Genomic DNA, 21,215 nt, shown 5'->3' on the forward strand with positions numbered 1-21,215 from the left:
CAAAGGTATTAGGTATAACCTCATGTTACAGTTGTCTTTCCTCATGTTACAGTAATGTCACTGACCAAAGGTATTAGGTATAACCTCATGTTACAGTTGTCTTTCCTCATGTTACAGTAATGTCACTGACCAAAGGTATTAGGTATAACCTCATGTTACAGTTGTCTTTCCTCATGTTACAGTTGTCTTTCTGATGCCCAGAAATGTCACTGACCAAAGGTATTAGGTATAACCTCATGTTACAGTTGTCTTTCTGATGCCCAGAAATGTCATTGACCAAAGGTATTAGGTATAACCTCATGTTACAGTTGTCTTTTTGATGCCCAGAAATGTCACTGACCAAAGGTATTAGGTATAACCTCATGTTACAGTTGTCTTTTTGATGCCCAGAAATGTCACTGACCAAAGGTATTAGGTATAACCTCATGTTACAGTTGTCTTTCTGATGCCCAGAAATGTCATTGACCAAAGGTATTAGGTATAACCTCATGTTACAGTTGTCTTTCTGATGCCCAGAAATGTCACTGACCAAAGGTATTAGGTATAACCTCATGTTACAGTTGTCTTTCTGATGCCCAGAAATGTCATTGACCAAAGGTATTAGGTATAACCTCATGTTACAGTTGTCTTTTTGATGCCCAGAAATGTCACTGACCAAAGGTATTAGGTATAACCTCATGTTACAGTTGTCTTTCCTCATGTTAGTTGTCTTTCTGATGCCCAGAAATGTCACTGACCAAAGGTATTAGGTATAACCTCATGTTACAGTTGTCTTTCTGATGCCCAGAAATGTCATTGACCAAAGGTATTAGGTATAACCTCATGTTACAGTTGTCTTTTTGATGCCCAGAAATGTCACTGACCAAAGGTATTAGGTATAACCTCATGTTACAGTTGTCTTTTTGATGCCCAGAAATGTCACTGACCAAAGGTATTAGGTATAACCTCATGTTACAGTTGTCTTTCTGATGCCCAGAAATGTCATTGACCAAAGGTATTAGGTATAACCTCATGTTACAGTTGTCTTTCTGATGCCCAGAAATGTCATTGACCAAAGGTATTAGGTATAACCTCATGTTACAGTTGTCTTTTTGATGCCCAGAAATGTCATTGACCAAAGGTATTAGGTATAACCTCATGTTACAGCTGTCTTTCTGATGCCCAGAAATGTCATTGACCAAAGGTATTAGGTATAACCTCATGTTACAGTTGTCTTTCTGATGCCCAGAAATGTCACTGACCAAAGGTATTAGGTATAACCTCATGTTACAGTTGTCTTTCCTCATGTTACAGTTGTCTTTCCTCATGTTACAGTTGTCTTTCTGATGTCCAGAAATGTCACTGACCAAAGGTATTAGGTATAACCTCATGTTACAGTTGTCTTTCTGATGCCCAGAAATGTCATTGACCAAAGGTATTAGGTATAACCTCATGTTACAGTTGTCTTTCTGATGCCCAGAAATGTCATTGACCAAAGGTATTAGGTATAACCTCATGTTACAGTTGTCTTTCTGATGCCCAGAAATGTCATTGACCAAAGGTATTAGGTATAACCTCATGTTACAGTTGTCTTTCTGATGCCCAGAAATGTCATTGACCAAAGGTATTAGGTATAACCTCATGTTACAGTTTATAGTATCAGAATTAGTGTTATTCTTATTAGTCCCCTACCAGTCCAACCGGAGGTGACTTTAGGTTTTGTCTTTGTCCTTCTGTCTGTGTGTCCATCTATCACTCATATAGTTTTTTGAGACCTTTTTCACAATGCCTTGAGATATTGAGTTGACATTTTGTGTATAACTTTATTAAATACTGCTACAGATCACATTTGACTTTCATGACTAGTTACCCATTTTGTCACAGAGTTATGGCCCTTGAACCATGGCTCTAGTGGTGTCGTTAAACAAAACTAACGTTTAACTGTAAAGCAGTGTATAAAAGTGAAGTATCACTAACTACTCAAGTTACTGAGAGTTCTGAGTTTCAGACACATGGTTCAAATTCTCTTACAGGAACTCCAACAAGCGCAAGAGAAAGTAAAAAATGCAGAAATATTTCAAAAGACGCTTTTTAAGCGTGAAGAAGAAAATGATGAAGTTCAAGGTTTTACAACTCAAGAATTGGCTAAAGTTAAACACTTGGTGAGTTAAATTGGCTAAAGGTAAATACCTGGTGAGCTGAATTGGCTAAAGTTAAACACCTGGTGAGTTGAATTGGCTAAAGGTAAATACCTGGTGAGTTGAATTGGCCAAAGTTAAACACCTGGTGAGTTGAATTGGCTAAAGGTAAATACCTAGTGAGTTGAATTGGCTAAAGTTAAACATCTGTTCAGTCAATTTGGCTACAATTAAACACCTGGGAGGTAAGTGGACTGAGATTAAACACCTGGGAGGTAAGTGGACTGAGATTAAACACCTGGGAGGTAAGTGGACTGAGATTAAACACCTGGGAGGTAAGTGGACTGAGATTAAACACCTGGGAGGTAAGTGGACTGAGATTAAACACCTGGGAGGTAAGTGGACTGAGATTAAACACTTAATGAGCAGAACCTAACAGCTGTGTCAGTTTCTACTTGTATACCTCTGTTCAATGTATTTGTATGTCTGTGTTCAACGTATTTGTGTGTCTGTGTTCAACGTATTTGTATGTCTCTGTTCAACATATTTGTATGTCTCTGTTCAACATATTTGTATGTCTCTGTTCAACATATTTGTATGTCTGTGTTCAACGTATTTGTATGTCTGTGTTCAACGTATTTGTATGTCTGTTCAACGTATTTGTATGTCTCTGTTCAACGTATTTGTATGTGTCTCTGTTCAATGTATTTGTGTGTCTCTGTTCAACATATTTGTGTGTCTGTGTTCAACGTATTTGTGTGTGCGTGTTCAACGTATATTTGTATGTGTGTTCAATGTATTTGTATGTCTGTGTTCATTGTATTTGTATGTCTGTTCAGGGGGTTAACACAGGGGGTATAATGTCATTTAGAGTGTTAAAGATTAAAAACTATCATGCTGACAGATAAAGGGTTAACACAGCCGATATAATGTCATTTAGTGTGTTAAAGATTAAAAACTATCACACTGACAGATAAAGGGTTAACACAGCAGATATAATGTCATTTAGTGTGTTAAAGATTAAAAACTATCATGCTGACAGATAAAGGGTTAACACAGCCTATATAATGTCATTTAGTGTGTTAAAGATTAAAAACTATCACACTGACAGATAAAGGGTTAACACAGCCTATGTAATGTCATTTAGTGTGTTAAAGATTAAAAACTATCATGCTGACAGATAAAGGGTTAACACAGCTTATGTAATGCCATTTAGTGTGTTAAAGATTAAAAACTATCATGCTGACAGATAATTAAGGGGTTAACACAGCCGATATAATGTCATTTAGTGTGTTAAGTATTAAAAACTATTATGCTGACAGATAAGGGGTTAATACAGCAAATATAATGTTTAGTGTGTTAAAGACTAAAAATTATCACACTGATATACAAGGGGTTAACACAAGCTTGTACAATGTCATTTACTGTGTTAAAGACTGAAAACAATGACACTGACAGACAAGGGGTTAACACAACTCTGTATAATGTCATTTACTGTGTTAAAGACTGAAAACAATCACACTGACAGACAAGGGGTTAACACAAGTCTGTATAATGTCATTTACTGTGTTAAAGACTGAAAACAATGACACCGACAGACAAGGGTTAACACAACCTTGTATAATGTCATTTACTGTGTTAAAGACTGAAAACAATCACACTGACAGACATGGGGTTAACACATGTCTGTAGGATGCCCATTAGAGTGGTTTAGAATAAAATTACCACACTAACAGTCAAAGGGTTAACATTACAGTGTTGAAGAATAAAACCTAACAAAAGATAGACCAGAAGAGACTACAAATCACGAAAAGATCATGCTATTAGCAGGTTGATTTTACTGTGTGTGCATCAAACTCGGTCATTACGTACTTTGTATTTGTGTAAATATTTGTCTGTTAAGCTTTGTACACTAAGATTGACTTGATGACCTAAATGTTGTTTCATATTGTTTTTAATTGCAGAAAATAAATTACATTTCCAAAAGAAACATAGAGTTTGCTGACCTGGAGAATGAACTGAAAGTTCTTCAAAGAAATGCAGTCTGTGCAATGTATTTGTGTGTCTTGTGTTCAATGTATTTGTATGTCTGTGTTCAATGTATTTGTATGTCTGTTCAATGTATTTGTATGTCTCTGTTAATGTATTTGTATGTCTCTGTTCAATGTATTTGTATGTCTGTGTTCAATGTACTTGTATGTCTCTGTTCAATGTATTTGTATGTCTATTTGTATACTTGTGCTCAATGTATTTGTATGTCTGTGTTCAATGTATTTGTATGTCTGTGTTCAATGTATTTGTATGTCTGTTCAATGTATTTGTATGTCTGTTCAATGTATTTGTATGTCTGTGTTCAATGTATTTGTATGTCTGTGTTCAATGCATTTGTATATCTGTGTTCAATGTATTTGTATGTCTCTGTTCAATGTATTTGTATGTCTCTGTTCAATGTATTTGTATATCTCTGTTCAATTTATTTGTAGCTTCTCATTGCGGAAGAAGATTTGATGAAAGGTAAAAGTGACCTTGACTTCAAAACGAAGCAGTGTGAACTGTTTGAGAAAACAATAAAGGACCAGGAAAGTGATCTAGTCGACATAAAAGAGAAGCTGAAAGATTTAGAGACAGAGAGGTAGTCTTTGACTTCATTCTCGTCATCATTAAAATGGGTGTCTGTCTTTGTATCTTAGTCTGTGTGTGTGGTGTGTGTGGTATGTGTGTGTGTGTGTATGTGTGTTAGTGTGTGTGTGTGTTGTGTTAGTATGTGTGTGTTAGTGTGTCTGTGAGTGTGTGTTAGTGTGTGTGTGTGTCTGTGTGTTTGTTAGTGTGTCTATGTGTTAGTGTGTGTGTGTGAGATTATGGACATGTATGTTTGTGTGTATTTATATGTAACAAATAAATTAATCTGAAATGAACATAAAATACTTTTAATATATTGATAATCTTATTTTATTATTATTATTATTATTATTATTTTTTTTTTCATAACCATACAGTAATACATTATACAATATATGTTTTTTACAGAACATATCCAACAGCAGAAAACAAATATGTAAATGACGTATGTATATAATAATTGATAATACAAGCCCTGGCAATAAAACAACTTTAAACACCAGGGCTTGAAATTAGCAAGTGGCAAACAGCAATTGATATTCAAATTACACATCTCAAAGTATTGTATATTCGGATAAGAATTTACTATCAACTGTGTCGACATTAATACTAGTATTAAACTAATTTAATTAAATTGTAGATTCTTTGATTGATGAGCACTTCTGTCGGTGAATACTTTGCTATATCTTCCTAGCATGTGTGTACTTTCAGTGAGCGATTAAGAGAAGAAACCATCCAGCACAGTAAAGTGGTAGATATCATGACCAGGGAAAAGGCTTTGTTTGAAAAGAGACTTGAAGAAGTGAACTCGGAACTAACAGAGGTATTTATGCATTAACAGCTTGGTAGAATACAAGGGGTTAATGCAAGGTGTTAATGCAGAACTATGTAATGTTATGTATGTGTTAAAGATTAAAAACTATCATGCTGACAGATAATTAAGGGGTTAACACAGCCGATATAATGTCATTTAGTGTGTTAAAGATTAAAAATTATCACACTGACAGATAAAGGGTTAACACAGCCGATATAATGTCATTTAGTGTGTTAAAGATTAAAAACTATCACACTGACAGATAAAGGGTTAACACAGCCTATATAATGTCATTTAGTGTGTTAAAGATTAAAAACTATCACACTGACAGATAAAGGGTTAACACAGCCTATGTAATGTCATTTAGTGTGTTAAAGATTAAAAACTATCATGCTGACAGATAAAGGGTTAACACAGCTTATGTAATGCCATTTAGTGTGTTAAAGATTAAAAACTATCATGCTGACAGATAATTAAGGGGTTAACACAGCCGATATAATGTCATTTAGTGTGTTAAGTATTAAAAACTATTATGCTGACAGATAAGGGGTTAATACAGCAAATATAATGTTTAGTATGTTAAAGACTAAAAATTATCACACTGATATACAAGGGGTTAACACAAGCTTGTACAATGTCATTTACTGTGTTAAAGACTGAAAACAATGACACTGACAGACAAGGGGTTAACACAAGTCTGTATAATGTCATTTACTGTGTTAAAGACTGAAAACAATCACACTGACAGACAAGGGGTTAACACAAGTCTGTATAATGTCATTTACTGTGTTAAAGACTGAAAACAATGACACTGACAGACAAGGGGTTAACACATGTCTGTAGGATGCCCATTAGAGTGGTTTAGAATAAAATTACCACACTAACAGTCAAAGGGTTAACATTACAGTGTTGAAGAATAAAACCTAACAAAAGATAGACCAGAAGAGACTACAAATCACGAAAAGATCATGCTATTAGCAGGTTAATTTTACTGTGTGTGCATCAAACTCGTCATTACGTACTTTGTATTTGTGTAAATATTTGTCTGTTGTTAAGCTTTGTACACTAAGATTGACTTGATGACCTAAATGTTGTTTCATATTGTCTTTAATTGCAGAAAATAAATTACATTTCCAAAAGAAACATAGAGTTTGCTGACCTGGAGAATGAACTGAAAGTTCTTCAAAGAAATGCAGATGTTTACCAAAACAAAGTAAATTTTGTCATTAGTGTTATTTGTTTGAAGTGGTTATAAACAAATCTGAACTATGACAGCCTCTCCATACATTTTTATGTTTGTGCAGAACATGTTATGCAAATTTCAATGATTTTACAGATCAGGTAGATGTTATTAAGTTGTTAGAACAGAATATTCATTAAACTATCATCAATGAATTATACAAATACAAACTTATAAAATCATCCCAGATCTGTCATCTGTATTTTGAATGTGTTCAAAAGTTAAAGTTTGATTTTGTTTAACGACACCACTAGAGTTCATTGATTTATTAATCATTAGCTATTGGATATAAAATATTTGAAAAAATTTTGCACTACATTTTTCTGTTAGCAGCAAGTGATCTTTTATATGCACTTTCCCACAGACAGGACAGCTCATACCACAGTCTTTGATATACTGAATGTATTTATGACACAATTTGGAGAATTGTATAAAATACACATTTGTGTGTGTTTGTTTCTTAACTTTGACATCTAACATCCATGCCGTGGAATTCCGTGTGTGTTTTCAGACGACCTTGTTGATATCAGAGAAGGATGACCACATCGAGAACCTGCAGGATCGGGTTACGTTGTTGGAGCAGAGAGTTCACGATCAGACTCTGTCAGGTGATGAGAGGCACAAGGCACTGGAAGCAGAGGTTTGTAGGTCAATGACATTCAGCCATGTTTATTTGAGGTTTGTAGGTCAATGACATGCCACCATGTTTATTTGAGGTTTGTAGGTCAGTGACATGCCACCATGTTTATTTGAGGTTTGTAGGTCGCTGAGACATTCTGCCATGTTTATTTGAGGTTTGTAGTTTACTGTGACATTCTACCATGTTTATTTGAGGTTTGTAGGTCAATGACATACCACCATGTTTATTTGAGGTTTGTAGGTCGCTGAGACATTCTGCCATGTTTATTTGAGGTTTGTAGTTTACTGTGACATTCTACCATGTTTATTTGAGGTTTGTAGGTCAATGACATGCCACCATGTTTATTTGAGGGTTGTAGGTCGCTGTGACATTCTGCCATGTGTATTTGAGATTTGTAGTTTACTGTGACATTCTACCATATTTATTTGAGTTTGTAGGTCACTGTGGCATTCAACCATATTTATTTGAGGTTTGTGGGTCACTGTGGCATTTCTCCTTGTTTATTTGAGGTTTGTGGGTCACTGTGACATTCTACCATGTTTATTTGAGGTTTGTAGGTTACTGTGACACACCACCATGTTTATTTGAGGTTTGTGGGTCACTGTGGCATTTCTCCTTGTTTATTTGAGATTTGTAGGTCACTGTGGCATTTCTCCTTGTTTATTTGAGGTTTGTATGTCATGGTGACATTTACTATGTTTATTTCAGTACTTTAGGTCATTCTGATATTCCTCCCTGTTTATTTGAGGTTTGTAGGTCACTGAAATTTCACCAGTTTATTTGAAGTTTGTAGGTCACTAAGATAGGACTATTTCACCTGGTTTATTTGATGTTTGATTTTGCAGGTTTTAATGAAGATAGGATATTAACCTCTTGTGGCAACAGTTTTATTATGACCATGTTATTACTGAATTTATATTATCTATAGGGCCAAAATATGAAAACATAGACTTCATTGTTTAGTTTGTTTTTAATCACTAAAGTTCAGAAATATTAGGAATATTGTCTTTCTGTGTCTTTCTTAGTATTCAAATAAGCATGTTCGATTTTCACTCAAAGTGAAGCCCACTGTACTGCACATGCAATACAGAAGTTGGTGGAGTGTGTGAAACAACACAATATTTACATTATTTTTATCTTGCGCTCTCCTGTTGATTTGTGAAGGCAAATGGTGTGTAGTGATATTGAATAGCTTGTTTTGTTTTATTCAGAGAGACAACCTCGAACATCGGTTATCCGAGTCGAGACAGCAACTGTCGGAGATCAAAGTCAGCTGGAGTTCAAAAATCACACACCTGGAAGAACAGGTAACTCTTTAATAACACCTGTGTTATTAAGAACAGGTAACTCTTTAATAACACCTGTGTTGTTAACAACAGGTAACTCTTTAATAACACATGAGTTGTTAACAACAGGTAACTCTTTAATAACACCTGTGCTGTTAACAACAGGTAACTCTTTAATAACACCTGTGTTATTAACAACAGGTAACTCTTTAATAACACCTGTGTTGTTAACAACAGGTAACTCTTTAATAACACCTGTGTTGTTAACAACAGGTAACTCTTTAATAACACCTGTGTTGTTAACAACAGGTAACTCTTTAATAACACATGAGTTGTTAACAACAGGTAACTCTTTAATAACACCTGTGTTGTCAACAACAGGTAACTCTTTAATAACACCTGTGTTGTCAACAACAGGTAACTCTTTAATAACACATGAGTTGTTAACAACAGGTAACTCTTTAATAACACATGAGTTGTTAACAACAGGTAACTCTTTAATAACACATGTGTCATTGAGAACAAGTATTGCTGTTTGTTCAGCCTTGAGGTTTAATGTTTAGATCTGTTCCTCACAAACTAAATTCTACATGAATGAAACATGGTTTATAGTTGCCCCTATGGATGTTCCTAGCATGTGAAAAGAATTAAAAGATAATTAATTAAACATTTTTAAGTAAAATACTTTTGCATTTAGCTGAACATTAAGGCCCGATTTCATATGTCTAGGTTATCGGTGGGTTTTGGAAACATATGGTTTAAACCTAGGTTAAACCCTGGGTCATGTTTACTGTGCATTTCACGTCTGGTTTTCAGTAATCCTAGTTAAACACTGGGTTACAATTGTATTGCTTGTTTAAACCTGCCCTTGAGGTGGTTTTTCGCTGGGTTTGCTCAAAGTAACTTTTCTTCATGGATAATTTAGGAAGCAAAATCGTGTTTTACGTCAGTATTGCAGAGCCATGAAATGTGAACGTATTTTAGAGATCATTTGAAGCCACTATTTCCCCCCCACCAATCCCAGAAAAATTAGGGGTGATCAGTGGCATACTCAATATCATTGTTTACTTGGCTGCCAGGTGCCCCCCCCCCCCCCCATCCCAAATACAAAATCCTGCCTACACCATTGTACAGAAACAAATACAGGGTGGGAGTAGGGGGGTTCTAATCCCCTCCCCCTTTAGACAAGATGCCCTTTTGCCTGTTTTTTTTAGCACAACTGTATAATTAGATCCACTCCTTCACCATGTTCATGGCGAATGAACAACAAAGCGCCTGAGATATATAGAGGATAATAAACGAGATACCAGTTACTATCAAAATTGTGTCCTGAATACAATCATTTTTAGTTGTCACGAACTTTAGCAAGTGACAAATGAAAAGTATTTCACTTGGGACATACATTGATAATAACTGGTACTGAGTTTGCTATTCTATTTATTACCCCAGCTATGTTTTCTCTAAAGGCCTTTATATTAGGCGCACATGCACGTACATGTAGGCTATAGAAACAATGTAAACTACTTTACACACTGTTCTGGGTATTGCTATAACTTTGCATTTTAATCACATTCAAAGATAATTTTCAAAAACAAAAGTTATCGTTATTCTGCTAAAAATATAAATAATGATTTGCGTTAAAATGACATTTTGTTATAAAGTTAATATTAAAACAGTTGTGAACACAAACTCATTAAAGTACATGACATCATTTTGTGTGTTTGCCAAATCGCGATGATGTTATATTTAGTACCGACAAAGTCATTGGTTTGTAAGCATCAAATCATCCAGTAATATTGTACGTCACAACACTGCATACTATTTCTCATTGAGAAAATACGGAAAATATTTTCCCTGTTATGAGTGGTCACTGGGGGTAATAAATATAGTTATTTATTAAATTAGTAAAAATAAACATTTTCTTCATGGTGTATGAACTGCTCGAAAACAGGAAGTACTAGTAATGAAAGTTGATCGGTTACCACCAGTATCAAAGCAATAAACGTCTATCATAGACTGCAGTCTTATAATGACATACTTTCGTGCTTGTCTTGTCTTAATAAAGGGGGAACAAGGCGGTACAGGCCCACAGTTTTGAAAATTTGACCATACGTTATCTCGGTACCCTCAGGCATACGCGTCCCATCTTTTGTTTTTTAATATTATGTTAGAATTAATGGGAAATGCCAATAACAAAACGTTTATTCATATTTGCATTATTACCAACAGCTATGTAGGGTTCTGTAAGCATTTTTACATTATTACCAACAGCTATGTAGGGTTTTGTAAGCATTTGACATGGATTATAACTAATATTGTGAGTAAAATGATGGAAATACATGGTGAAACGTTTTCAGGCCAGCTAATTTTCCCAAATATGTCCATCATTTTTGACAGAATGTGAAGGTTTGCTCCACATTTGGGGGGTGGGGGGGGTGGGGCGGCGGAGGGGAGGAGGTAGCTAATCCTCCATCTCGAACGTGAATGCTAATAATATATCGGTAACGAGTTTCAACTTCAAAGTCATGAAGTGTAAGCTATTCCTCGCTTATGTCCCTTTCCAAATCTGCGGGTAACCCATGTTAAAAGTGTGGTTTTGTAAACACAGGTGAAATACACCACGGGTGTATGTCTTGGTCAGGTTTTTCAGTGTTTTACGTAAACCAGTGTTAAACCTAGGTTTTGATATAACCCAGTGTTTCGAAACCCAGACATATGAAATCGGCCCTAAATTTTTGCATTTGGCTCCATTTCATACAAACTGCAAGTCCAAGATTGATGAACTTCTTACATAGTTGTTCCTATGGATTGAACATCCATATGAACACAGTGTATGTGAAAATAATTAAAAATTAATGTCAAAAGTTTGTCTACTTTGCACATGGACCCTTTTACGAAAATGAATGTTTTTGTTCATTCGTTCGTTTGTTCGTTTGTTCGTTCATTTGTTCATTCATTCATTCATTCATTCATTCATTCACTCACTCACTCACTCACTCACTCACTCACTCACTCACTTCACTCACTCACTCACTCACTCACTCACTCACTCACTCACTCATTCATTCATTCATTCAAGGTTTTACTGTTTTGTAATACAACAAAATGCACTCAAAATAAAAAGTACAGATTACCTTGGGTGTTATTTAAATATCCAAAATATTGTTACTATTCCAAAGACAAATGAATTGTCATGCAGAGCAGCTTTTTATTTTACAAAGTGCACCATTCAGTGTAGTTGTTAGCACTTCACGCTAGAGTTACATTAGATTGTACTCTTTATTTATTTTTGTCACTGTTTTCTCATTTTTATTTATTTTTTACTACCTATTTACGTTCCATATTTTACTTATTTCAACAGTATCTTTTTAATTCCATTTACTATTTTTGTGAGCAATGGTTCTGTTTTGATTGTTACAATTTCTGTGAGCAATGGTTCTGTTTTGATTGTTACAATTTCTGTGAGCAATGGTTCTGTTTTGATTGTTACAATTTGCTTTTTTTTAGCTCTCTTTATCCTTGCTTTTGCTTCCTATATTTGTATATGTCGTTTTGTTAAGATATCGCACCTGAATACCAAGATAATGGAGGATAGTGATGAAAAGTCTGGCAATGAGAGAGCAACGGAAGAAATGAGAGAACACTTCCAGAAGCAGGTAGGAACTTTCTGAAGCTACAGTGTGCACACCTGCCTCCCCGGTGAAATGCATTTTGACAAATGTCTGGGACTCTAGGGGCCGAATTTAAAAAGCCTGTTTTTCTTGTGCGCAGGTGTTTAATCATTGTAAATGTACTTAGTTACACATGTAAGACATAAAGAGGCTCTGTAAATTCGGCCCAAATGTTTTTATTGTGGTCAAAGTGCAACATCTTGTTATCATTCCTCAATTTACTTACTTACTTTTCTACATATCTTTTCACCACTCCTGCATGTAGCAGATAGTTCTCTGGTACGGTACTCTAGTAAGCTGTCTTAATGACAGCTGAGCTACAGAGCTGTGTTAAACTGTTTTGTAGCTGGAAGATCTTCGACACCGCCTGCAAGATGCAGAAAAACGAGTTTTAGAGAACTTTGAATTGGCCAGTCAGAAGGACCGTCAGTATGAAAAAGAGGTGAAACTTGTTACGTCTAAAATAATACTTGTTCATTGTTAGATCGGACATAAGATTATCTAACAGTTCACACCAGACAGTATAGTTATGTAATACTTGTTCATTGTTAGATCGGACATAAGATTATCTAACAGTTCACACCAGACAATATAGTTAAATAATACTTGTTCATTGTTAGATTGGACATAAGATTACCTAACAGTTCACACCAGACAATATAGTTATGTAATACTTGTTCATTGTTAGATCGAACATAAGATTATCTAACAGTTCACACCAGACAGTATAGTTATGTAATACTTGTTCATTGTTAGATCGGACATAAGATTATCTAACAGTTCACACCAGACAATATAGTTAAATAATACTTGTTCATTGTTAGATCGGACATAAGATTCTTATTATAGTTATGTAATACTTGTTCATAAGATTACATAAGATTACTAACAGTTCACACCAGACAATATAGTTATGTAATACTTGTTCATTGTTAGATCGAACATAAGATTATCTAACAGTTCACACCAGACAATATAGTTATGTAATACTTGTTCATTGTTAGATCGAACATAAGATTATCTAACAGTTCACACCAGACAATATAGTTAAATAATACTTGTTCATTGTTAGATTGGACATAAGATTATCTAACAGTTCACACCAGACAATATAGTTAAATAATACTTGTTCATTGTTAGATTGGACATAAGATTATCTAACAGTTCACACCAGACAATATAGTTATGTAATACTTGTTCATTGTTAGATCGGACATAAGATTATCTAACAGTTCACACCAGACAATATAGTTATGTAATACTTGTTCATTGTTAGATCGGACATAAGATTATCTAACAGTTCACACCAGACAATATAGTTAAATAATACTTGTTCATTGTTAGATCGAACATAAGATTATCTAACAGTTCACACCAGATAATATAGTTATGTAATACTTGTTCATTGTTAGATCGAACATAAGATTATCTAACAGTTCACACCACACAGTATAGTTATGTAATACTTGTTCATTGTTAGATCGAACATAAGATTATCTAACAGTACACACCAGACAATATAGTTAAATAATACTTGTTCATTGTTAGATTGGACATAAGATTACTTAACAATACACACCAGACAATATAGTTAAATAATACTTGTTCATTGTTACATTGGACATAAGATTACCTTACAGTTCACACCAGACAATATTGTTAAATAATACTTGTTCATTGTTAGATCGAACATAAGATTATCTAACAATACACACCAGACAATATAGTTAAATAATACTTGTTCATTGTTAGATCTGACATAAGATTATCTAACAATACACACCAGACAATATAGTTAAATAATACTTGTTCATTGTTAGATTGGACATAAGATTATCTAACAGTTCACACCAGACAATATAGTTAAATAATACTTGTTCATTGTTAGATTGGACATAAGATTACCTAACAGTTCACACCAGACAATATAGTTAAATAATACTTGTTCATTGTTAGATCGGACATAAGATTATCTAACAATACACACCAGATAATATAGTTAAATAATACTTGTTCATTGTTAGATCGGACATAAGATTACTTAACAATACACACCAGACAATATAGTTATGTAATACTTGTTCATTGTTAGATCGGACATAAGATTATCTAACAGTTCACACCAGGCAGTATAGTTATGTAATACTTGTTCATTGTTAGATCGGACATAAGATTATCTAACAGTTCACACCAGACAGTATAGTTATGTAATACTTGTTCACTGTTAGATCGGACATAAGATTACCTTACAGTTCACCCCAGACAATATAGTTCATGCAAGATTTACTTTTTTAAGTAAACATTTTATGGATTTTTTTTTATCCATATACCAATATTGGATTTTTGTCATTAATTTTGTAATTATTTATTTAATTATATGTTAATTCAAAGTCTTTTTAGACATATGCCTATCTTAACCCCATACAGGTATCAACAACTTGCTTACATAACACATTAAGAGAAATTAATTTTCACCTTTCACCCTAAAATGTAAGCAAATAATGCATTGTTAAAATATAATAATGAGCTATTTAGTATTATAAAACGTAGTTAAATTGGAACTGTTTTGTTTTGGCGTACAGATATTCTAGGTGACAAGCTAATTAATATGCATGGACCTATTACTATGTAAAACGGTAACGTATGAAATAAAATGGTTCATTCAATTTATTTTTTGTATTATGTAACTGGCCTCGGTGGTGTCGTGGTTAAGCCATCAGACTACTGGCTGGTAGGTACCGGGTTTGCAGCCTGGTACCGGCTCCAACCCAGAGTGAGTTCTTAAGGGCTCGGTGGGTAGGTGAAAGGCCACTAAACCCTTCTCTCTCACACTAACCAACTGACAACTAAGCCACTGTCCTGGACAGACAGCCCAGATAGCGGAGGTGTGTGCCCAGGACAGCATGCTTGAACCTTAATTGGATATAAGCACGAAAATAAGATGAAATGAAATGAATATATTATTTAGGATTACAGGATAAATAAAATAACCAATTACAGGAAAGCACATACCATGACCTTTGATATACCAGTCGTGGCCCACCGTTGAGGATCAATCCTAGTCTGACTGTACATCAAGTGAGCGCTTTACCACTGGGTTATGTCCTGCCCTATATTGAGGAAAACAGAAAAAACCCTGTATTTGATTAATCTAATATCTGATATGTTAACCATTGATGTTGTCCATTTGGCATTATAACAGTTGTGTTGATGATCGTGTTTTAGAAGAATGAGTTGGAGAGCTTGTTGCAGCAGTCTAAGCTCGACTGGGTGGTGAAGGAGTCCCAGCTGAGAGGGAAGATCACGTCACTCGAGTCGCAGATATTCGACATTGAGTCGGCGCGTGAACACGAACGCAGCGAAGTCAGCCAGCAGATTGTACGACATTGTCTAACAGATAACAATAATATATGGGTTTTTTAATGATGAAATTATGTTTTTAACTAATTCTATAACTATATTACTATTTAGTCTAACAGATAACAATAATATATGGGGTTTTAACGATGAATTCATGAAATTATGTTTTTAACTAATCCTATAATCGTAATATTATTTAGTCTAGTGGATAACAAAAATATGTGGGGGTTTTTTTTCTTTTTCGACAGATGAATTTTTAACTAATTCAATAATTGTAACTTTTAAACATTAAGAAGAGTTATTTTGGGGATTTATTATATTCAGTAGTAGTGTAGATTTGGTACTTCCTTAACTTTGTTTCTGTAAATAGTGGCAGCTTTTAAAATTTGTTTGATTAAAATTCCTGAGTTTTATACTAAAGTTATCTGGATTAAAAATGCTGAAATGGCTTCAAATACACAAAAAAGAATAGTATTTTGAATTTAGAATATTTAAATGAAAACACAACTACAGTTTGAATAAACTGGAGATTTAAGCTTTTAACAAAGTTAAAATATTGGATCATACATTGATTATCGCTTGGTAATTTCTCTTGTACTGTTAATGTTCTAAATGGTTAAATATTAAAAATAAACTAGACATTTCAGTTTTTAACAAAAGCTAAAAAATTAGATTGTACAGTCATTGTCGCATGGTAATTTCTCTTGTGCTGCCAATGTTCTGAATGCTTAAATATTAAAAATATTAGATTGTACAGTCATTGTCGCATGGTAAGTTCTCTTGTGCTTCCAATGTTCTGAATGCTTAAATATTAAAAATATTAGATTGTACAGTCATTGTCGCATGGTAATTTCTCTTGTGCTGCCAATGTTCTGAATGCTTAAATATTAAAAATATTAGATTGTACAGTCATTGTCGCATGGTAATTTCTCTTGTGCTGCCAATGTTCTGAATGCTTAAATATTAAAAATATTAGATTGTACAGTCATTGTCGCATGGTAAGTTCTCTTGTGCTGCCAATGTTCTGAATGCTTAAATATTAAAAATATTAGATTGTACAGTCATTGTCGCATGGTAAGTTCTCTTGTGCTGCCAATGTTCTGAATGCTTAAATATTAAAAATATTAGAGTGTACAGTCATTATGGCTGTATAATATTCTCTTGTGCTGACAAGAGAATGAATGCTTAAATGTTAAAAATGTTAGATTGTACAGTCATTATTGCTTGGTAAGTTCTCTTGTGCTGCCAATGTTCTGAATGCTTAAATATTAAATATATTAGAGTGTACAGTCATTATTGCTTGGTAATTTCTCTTGTGCTGCAAATGTTCTAAATGCTTAAGGGTGTATAGTACCAAATCGAATCCCATAGATGACAATAGTAACATATGTGGCTAAAACTCCTACCTGCAATGTATCAATCGACATAAATGCCACGGATATAAATACTACCACCCCTCACACTTAAAGTGAATCAGAAAAAAATGGGGGTCAAGCTGCTCGTTTCTGAGATAACGGGTAGCGTCTATGACTACCCTAGTTCCGCACAAAATTCGAGTACTTTTTTTCACAGGTACCCCATACATGTTTCAAGCACAAGGCAACTTGACACATTGGTACTAGATGAAATAAAATTGCATTTTTTTTTTTACCCAGATAAAACTATTATTTTACCCAGATAAAACTATTATTTTTTACAACCAACACACTCACATTTATAACCAATCACAGGACTTGTGGTATTCACTTCTCTATCAAAAGTTGGGTGCACCTCGAACTTTGACCCAGCCGGAAGTTATTTGGTGTAGTACTACCTTAAATATTAAAAATATTAGATTGTACAGTCAATTATTGCTTGGTAAATTCTCTTGTGCTGCCAATGTTCTAAATGCTTAAATATTAAAAATATTAGATTGTACAGTCATTATTGCTTGGTAAGTTCTCTTGTGCTGCCAATGTTCTGAATGCTTAAATATTAAAAATATACAAGAATAAAAGAATCATTCATATAGGTACATAATTTGTTGTCAGGGTTGAGGCTTGCCGAGTCCCTGACATCATATTATGTACCCGAGGGTGGAATAGCCCTGTCCCACATGGATACATAATGGGGGATTATTTTTCTCCCATCCAGTAGATAAAAAACAAGCATTCTGGGAAAACGTGAAAAACCTACATTTTTTTTTTTTTTTATCTTACAATAAAATTATCATAACCATTGAAAATTGAAAACGATAGTATAATTTCATTATGACAGCAGGTTTCCTTGTTTTTATAAAATATAAAAAACATTTCTTGAGTTATTTTTCCATTTACGTGATGTCACACGTTAATATCAGCTCGAACTATAGAAGTCACGTGGTCATGCAAGACCGATTTATTCTGCATGGGCTGATGTCATGGAATACGCCTGTCTTGCATGGCTAGGGATGGGAGAAATTTTAGTTTTTAACATTTAGTTAAAATATTAAGATTATAAAAGTATTATTGATGTGTCCCTGCAGGCTCACTTTGAGAGTCGGGAACAGGAGTACATAGAGAAGCAGCTACTATTTGAGAAGGAGGTGCAGGGGCTGGAGGCGGGGTACAGCGAACTGCAGGCAGAAATCTCACACCGAGCAGCTGAACTCGAGTCTCACAGGAAAAACTTAGAAGCAAAGACCAGGAGCGAAGTGTTCCTCATAGAGAAGGTGAAGATGACAATGATTAAATGTCCTTTACATTCATTACAGTATAACATCATCCCATTGGTAAGGGACTTTGTTCATTTCTCAATGAACGAACAAATTACGTCGTATGGGAATGTCATATCTGATGATGTCAAATTATATGGGCAAGTTGTCTTATTGAGTGTTATTGTTTATGGACCAAAAATAATTCAAAATAAAGTATGGCAGTTTAGTGTTATTATTAGCAAGTATAATTCAGATTTAATTATAAGTATTGTCTGTTATTAATTTTACGTTCATCTGGGTATGAACAAAAAAAATCATCCGCAAACTTATGTGAGAATGGTTTTGCCGATTCACACAATTTGTGAATGTGTTTTTTTTTGTTCATACCCTGATGAACATAAAAGAAATAACAGACAATCCTTAAATGGATTTCATTGCTTTGTTATACTACTGTAGAATACTTTATTTTCGCGTTTTTCGCGTGTGAATGAAATTCGTGAAAATATATTCCACGCGAAAATAAAGGCCAATAAAAAATAAAATTAAAAAAATGTAGTCTCGTTCAACTATACCACATTAGTTTCCGATGTACGAGGCTAGTAGTAACAAAGCGGTGCTCCCTTCTGTCACGGAACAAACCACAAAACACAAAAGCTGTTTAAAAATTTAAATCAAGAACACGATAAGTACATACATAATAAAACAATACTAACACTAAAAAGCTTTATGCTGTTTTCCTTCGCATGTGCTAGCGATCAGTTCATCAGACAGAGTCTACACATTTTCAACGACGGAAGTAAACGTGCATTATCACAGTATATTAAAAATGTGGAAGTGAAAAAATCCGGACTGGGCTATGTTCAGATGTTTCACAATTTTATTTTTATTTTTCGCAAAGGCCTGCAAGTCTGAAACCTGTGTGTATTAAATCTGTTTTTCCTTTCATAGCATCATGTGTGCGAATAAGCCACTGGGCATGAATGGGTTTAATCATACTCAGACGTAAATCAACTTGCACTTTCTTGTGCCTTCAAATTTTGTTTTGTTTGTTTTCGGTTTTTGTGTTTATAACAATTATAAGGATTAAGAAAAACTGCATGCGGTAAGCACCTTCTGTAAGTTTATTAACGTGTAAACAATAAAGTCTTGATTGGTTAAAGCAGGAAAACTATTGTTTTATGTGTATAGCACTCGTGTGTACATGTAGGATTAGTTCTACAGCTTAGCGTAACAACCGGCAAAACTAAGTTCCGTTTTTAAAACAAAATTATTGACATCTGTACTTCGTTTTTTATTGATAATTGATGGGGGTTGGGGGATTCGCGAAAATAAATGTTCACGAATTGACCCATTTTCATTAAATCGCGAAAATTTTATCCCGCGAAAATAAAGTATTCTACAGTATCACCTGGTTGTAATTGGAAATTAATTGACATTCAGTCAATAAGTCTTCATTGGTATAATAATTATTAAAAAACAATTAATTTCTGATCTAGAGATATTAATCTTTGTTTTCTGCAGGTGTCGAGTTATAAGTGTCTTTATATTTAACCATCAGGTTTCTGATCTAGAGATATTAATCTTTGTTTTCTGCAGGTGTCGAGTTCTAAGTGTCTTTATATTTAACCATCAGGTTTCTGATCTAGAGATATTAATATTTGTTTTCTGCAGGTATCGAGTTATAAGTGTCTTTATATTTAACCATCAGGTTTCTGATCTAGAGATATTAATATTTGTTTTCTGCAGGTGTCGAGTTCTAAGTGTCTTTATATTTAACCATCAGGTTTCTGATCTAGAGATATTAATCTTTGTTTTCTGCAGGTGTCGAGTTATAAGTGTCTTTATATTTAACCATCAGGTTTCTGATCTAGAGATATTAATATTTGTTTTCTGCAGGTGTCGAGTTCTAAGTGTCTTTATATTTAACCATCAGGTTTCTGATCTGGAGATATTAATCTTTGTTTTCTGCAGGTGTCGTGTTCTAAGTGTCTTTATATTTAACCATCAGGTTTCTGATCTGGAGATATTAATATTTGTTTTCTGCAGGTGTCGTGTTATAAGTGTCTTTATATTTAACCATCAGGTTTCTGATCTAGAGATATTAATCTTTGTTTTCTGCAGGTATCGTGTTATAAGTGTCTTTATATTTAACCATCATGTTTCTGATCTAGAGATATTAATATTTGTTTTCTGCAGGTGTCGAGTTATAAGTGTCTTTATATTTAACCATCAGGTTTCTGATCTAGAGATATTAATATTTGTTTTCTGCAGGTGTCGAGTTATAAGTGTCTTTATATTTAACCATCAGGTTTCTGATCTAGAGATATTAATATTTGTTTTCTGCAGGTGTCGAGTTATAAGTGTCTTTATATTTAACCATCAGGTTTCTGATCTGGAGATATTAATATTTGTTTTCTGCAGGTGTCGAGTTCTAAGTGTCTTTATATTTAACCATCAGGTTTCTGATCTGGAGATATTAATATTTGTTTTCTGCAGGTGTCGAGTTCTAAGTGTCTTTATATTTAACCATCAGGTTTCTGATCTGGAGATATTAATATTTGTTTTCTGCAGGTGTCGTGTTATAAGTGTCTTTATATTTAACCATCAGGTTTCTGATCTAGAGATATTAATCTTTGTTTTCTGCAGGTGTCGTGTTATAAGTGTCTTTATATTTAACCATCAGGTTTCTGATCTAGAGATATTAATCTTTGTTTTCTGCAGGTGTCGTGTTATAAGTGTCTTTATATTTAACCATCAGGTTTCTGATCTAGAGATATTAATCTTTGTTTTCTGC

The 21,215-nt window shown here is 34.1% G+C and overlaps 1 protein-coding gene across 2 annotated transcripts in view; it reads left to right on the forward strand.

Annotated features, from left to right (window-relative positions):
- Positions 1-21,215, forward strand: part of LOC121382791 (golgin subfamily A member 1-like) — a 47,769-nt gene that overhangs the window by 11,502 nt on the left and 15,052 nt on the right. Inside the window, exons 7-16 of one of the 2 annotated variants that reach the window (XM_041512397.1) lie at positions 2,013-2,141; positions 4,601-4,749; positions 5,448-5,559; positions 6,668-6,763; positions 7,302-7,430; positions 8,642-8,737; positions 12,277-12,372; positions 12,734-12,829; positions 15,613-15,765; positions 18,251-18,436. In XM_041512397.1, the coding sequence (XP_041368331.1) occupies positions 2,013-2,141; positions 4,601-4,749; positions 5,448-5,559; positions 6,668-6,763; positions 7,302-7,430; positions 8,642-8,737; positions 12,277-12,372; positions 12,734-12,829; positions 15,613-15,765; positions 18,251-18,436 (1,242 nt within the window). The remainder of the gene's footprint in view (positions 1-2,012; positions 2,142-4,600; positions 4,750-5,447; positions 5,560-6,667; positions 6,764-7,301; positions 7,431-8,641; positions 8,738-12,276; positions 12,373-12,733; positions 12,830-15,612; positions 15,766-18,250; positions 18,437-21,215) is intronic. The other variant, XM_041512398.1, reaches the window with a different exon arrangement.

Source organism: Gigantopelta aegis, chromosome 10 (genome assembly GCF_016097555.1).
Source record: "Gigantopelta aegis isolate Gae_Host chromosome 10, Gae_host_genome, whole genome shotgun sequence".
Lineage (NCBI taxonomy): Eukaryota > Metazoa > Mollusca > Gastropoda > Neomphalida > Peltospiridae > Gigantopelta > Gigantopelta aegis.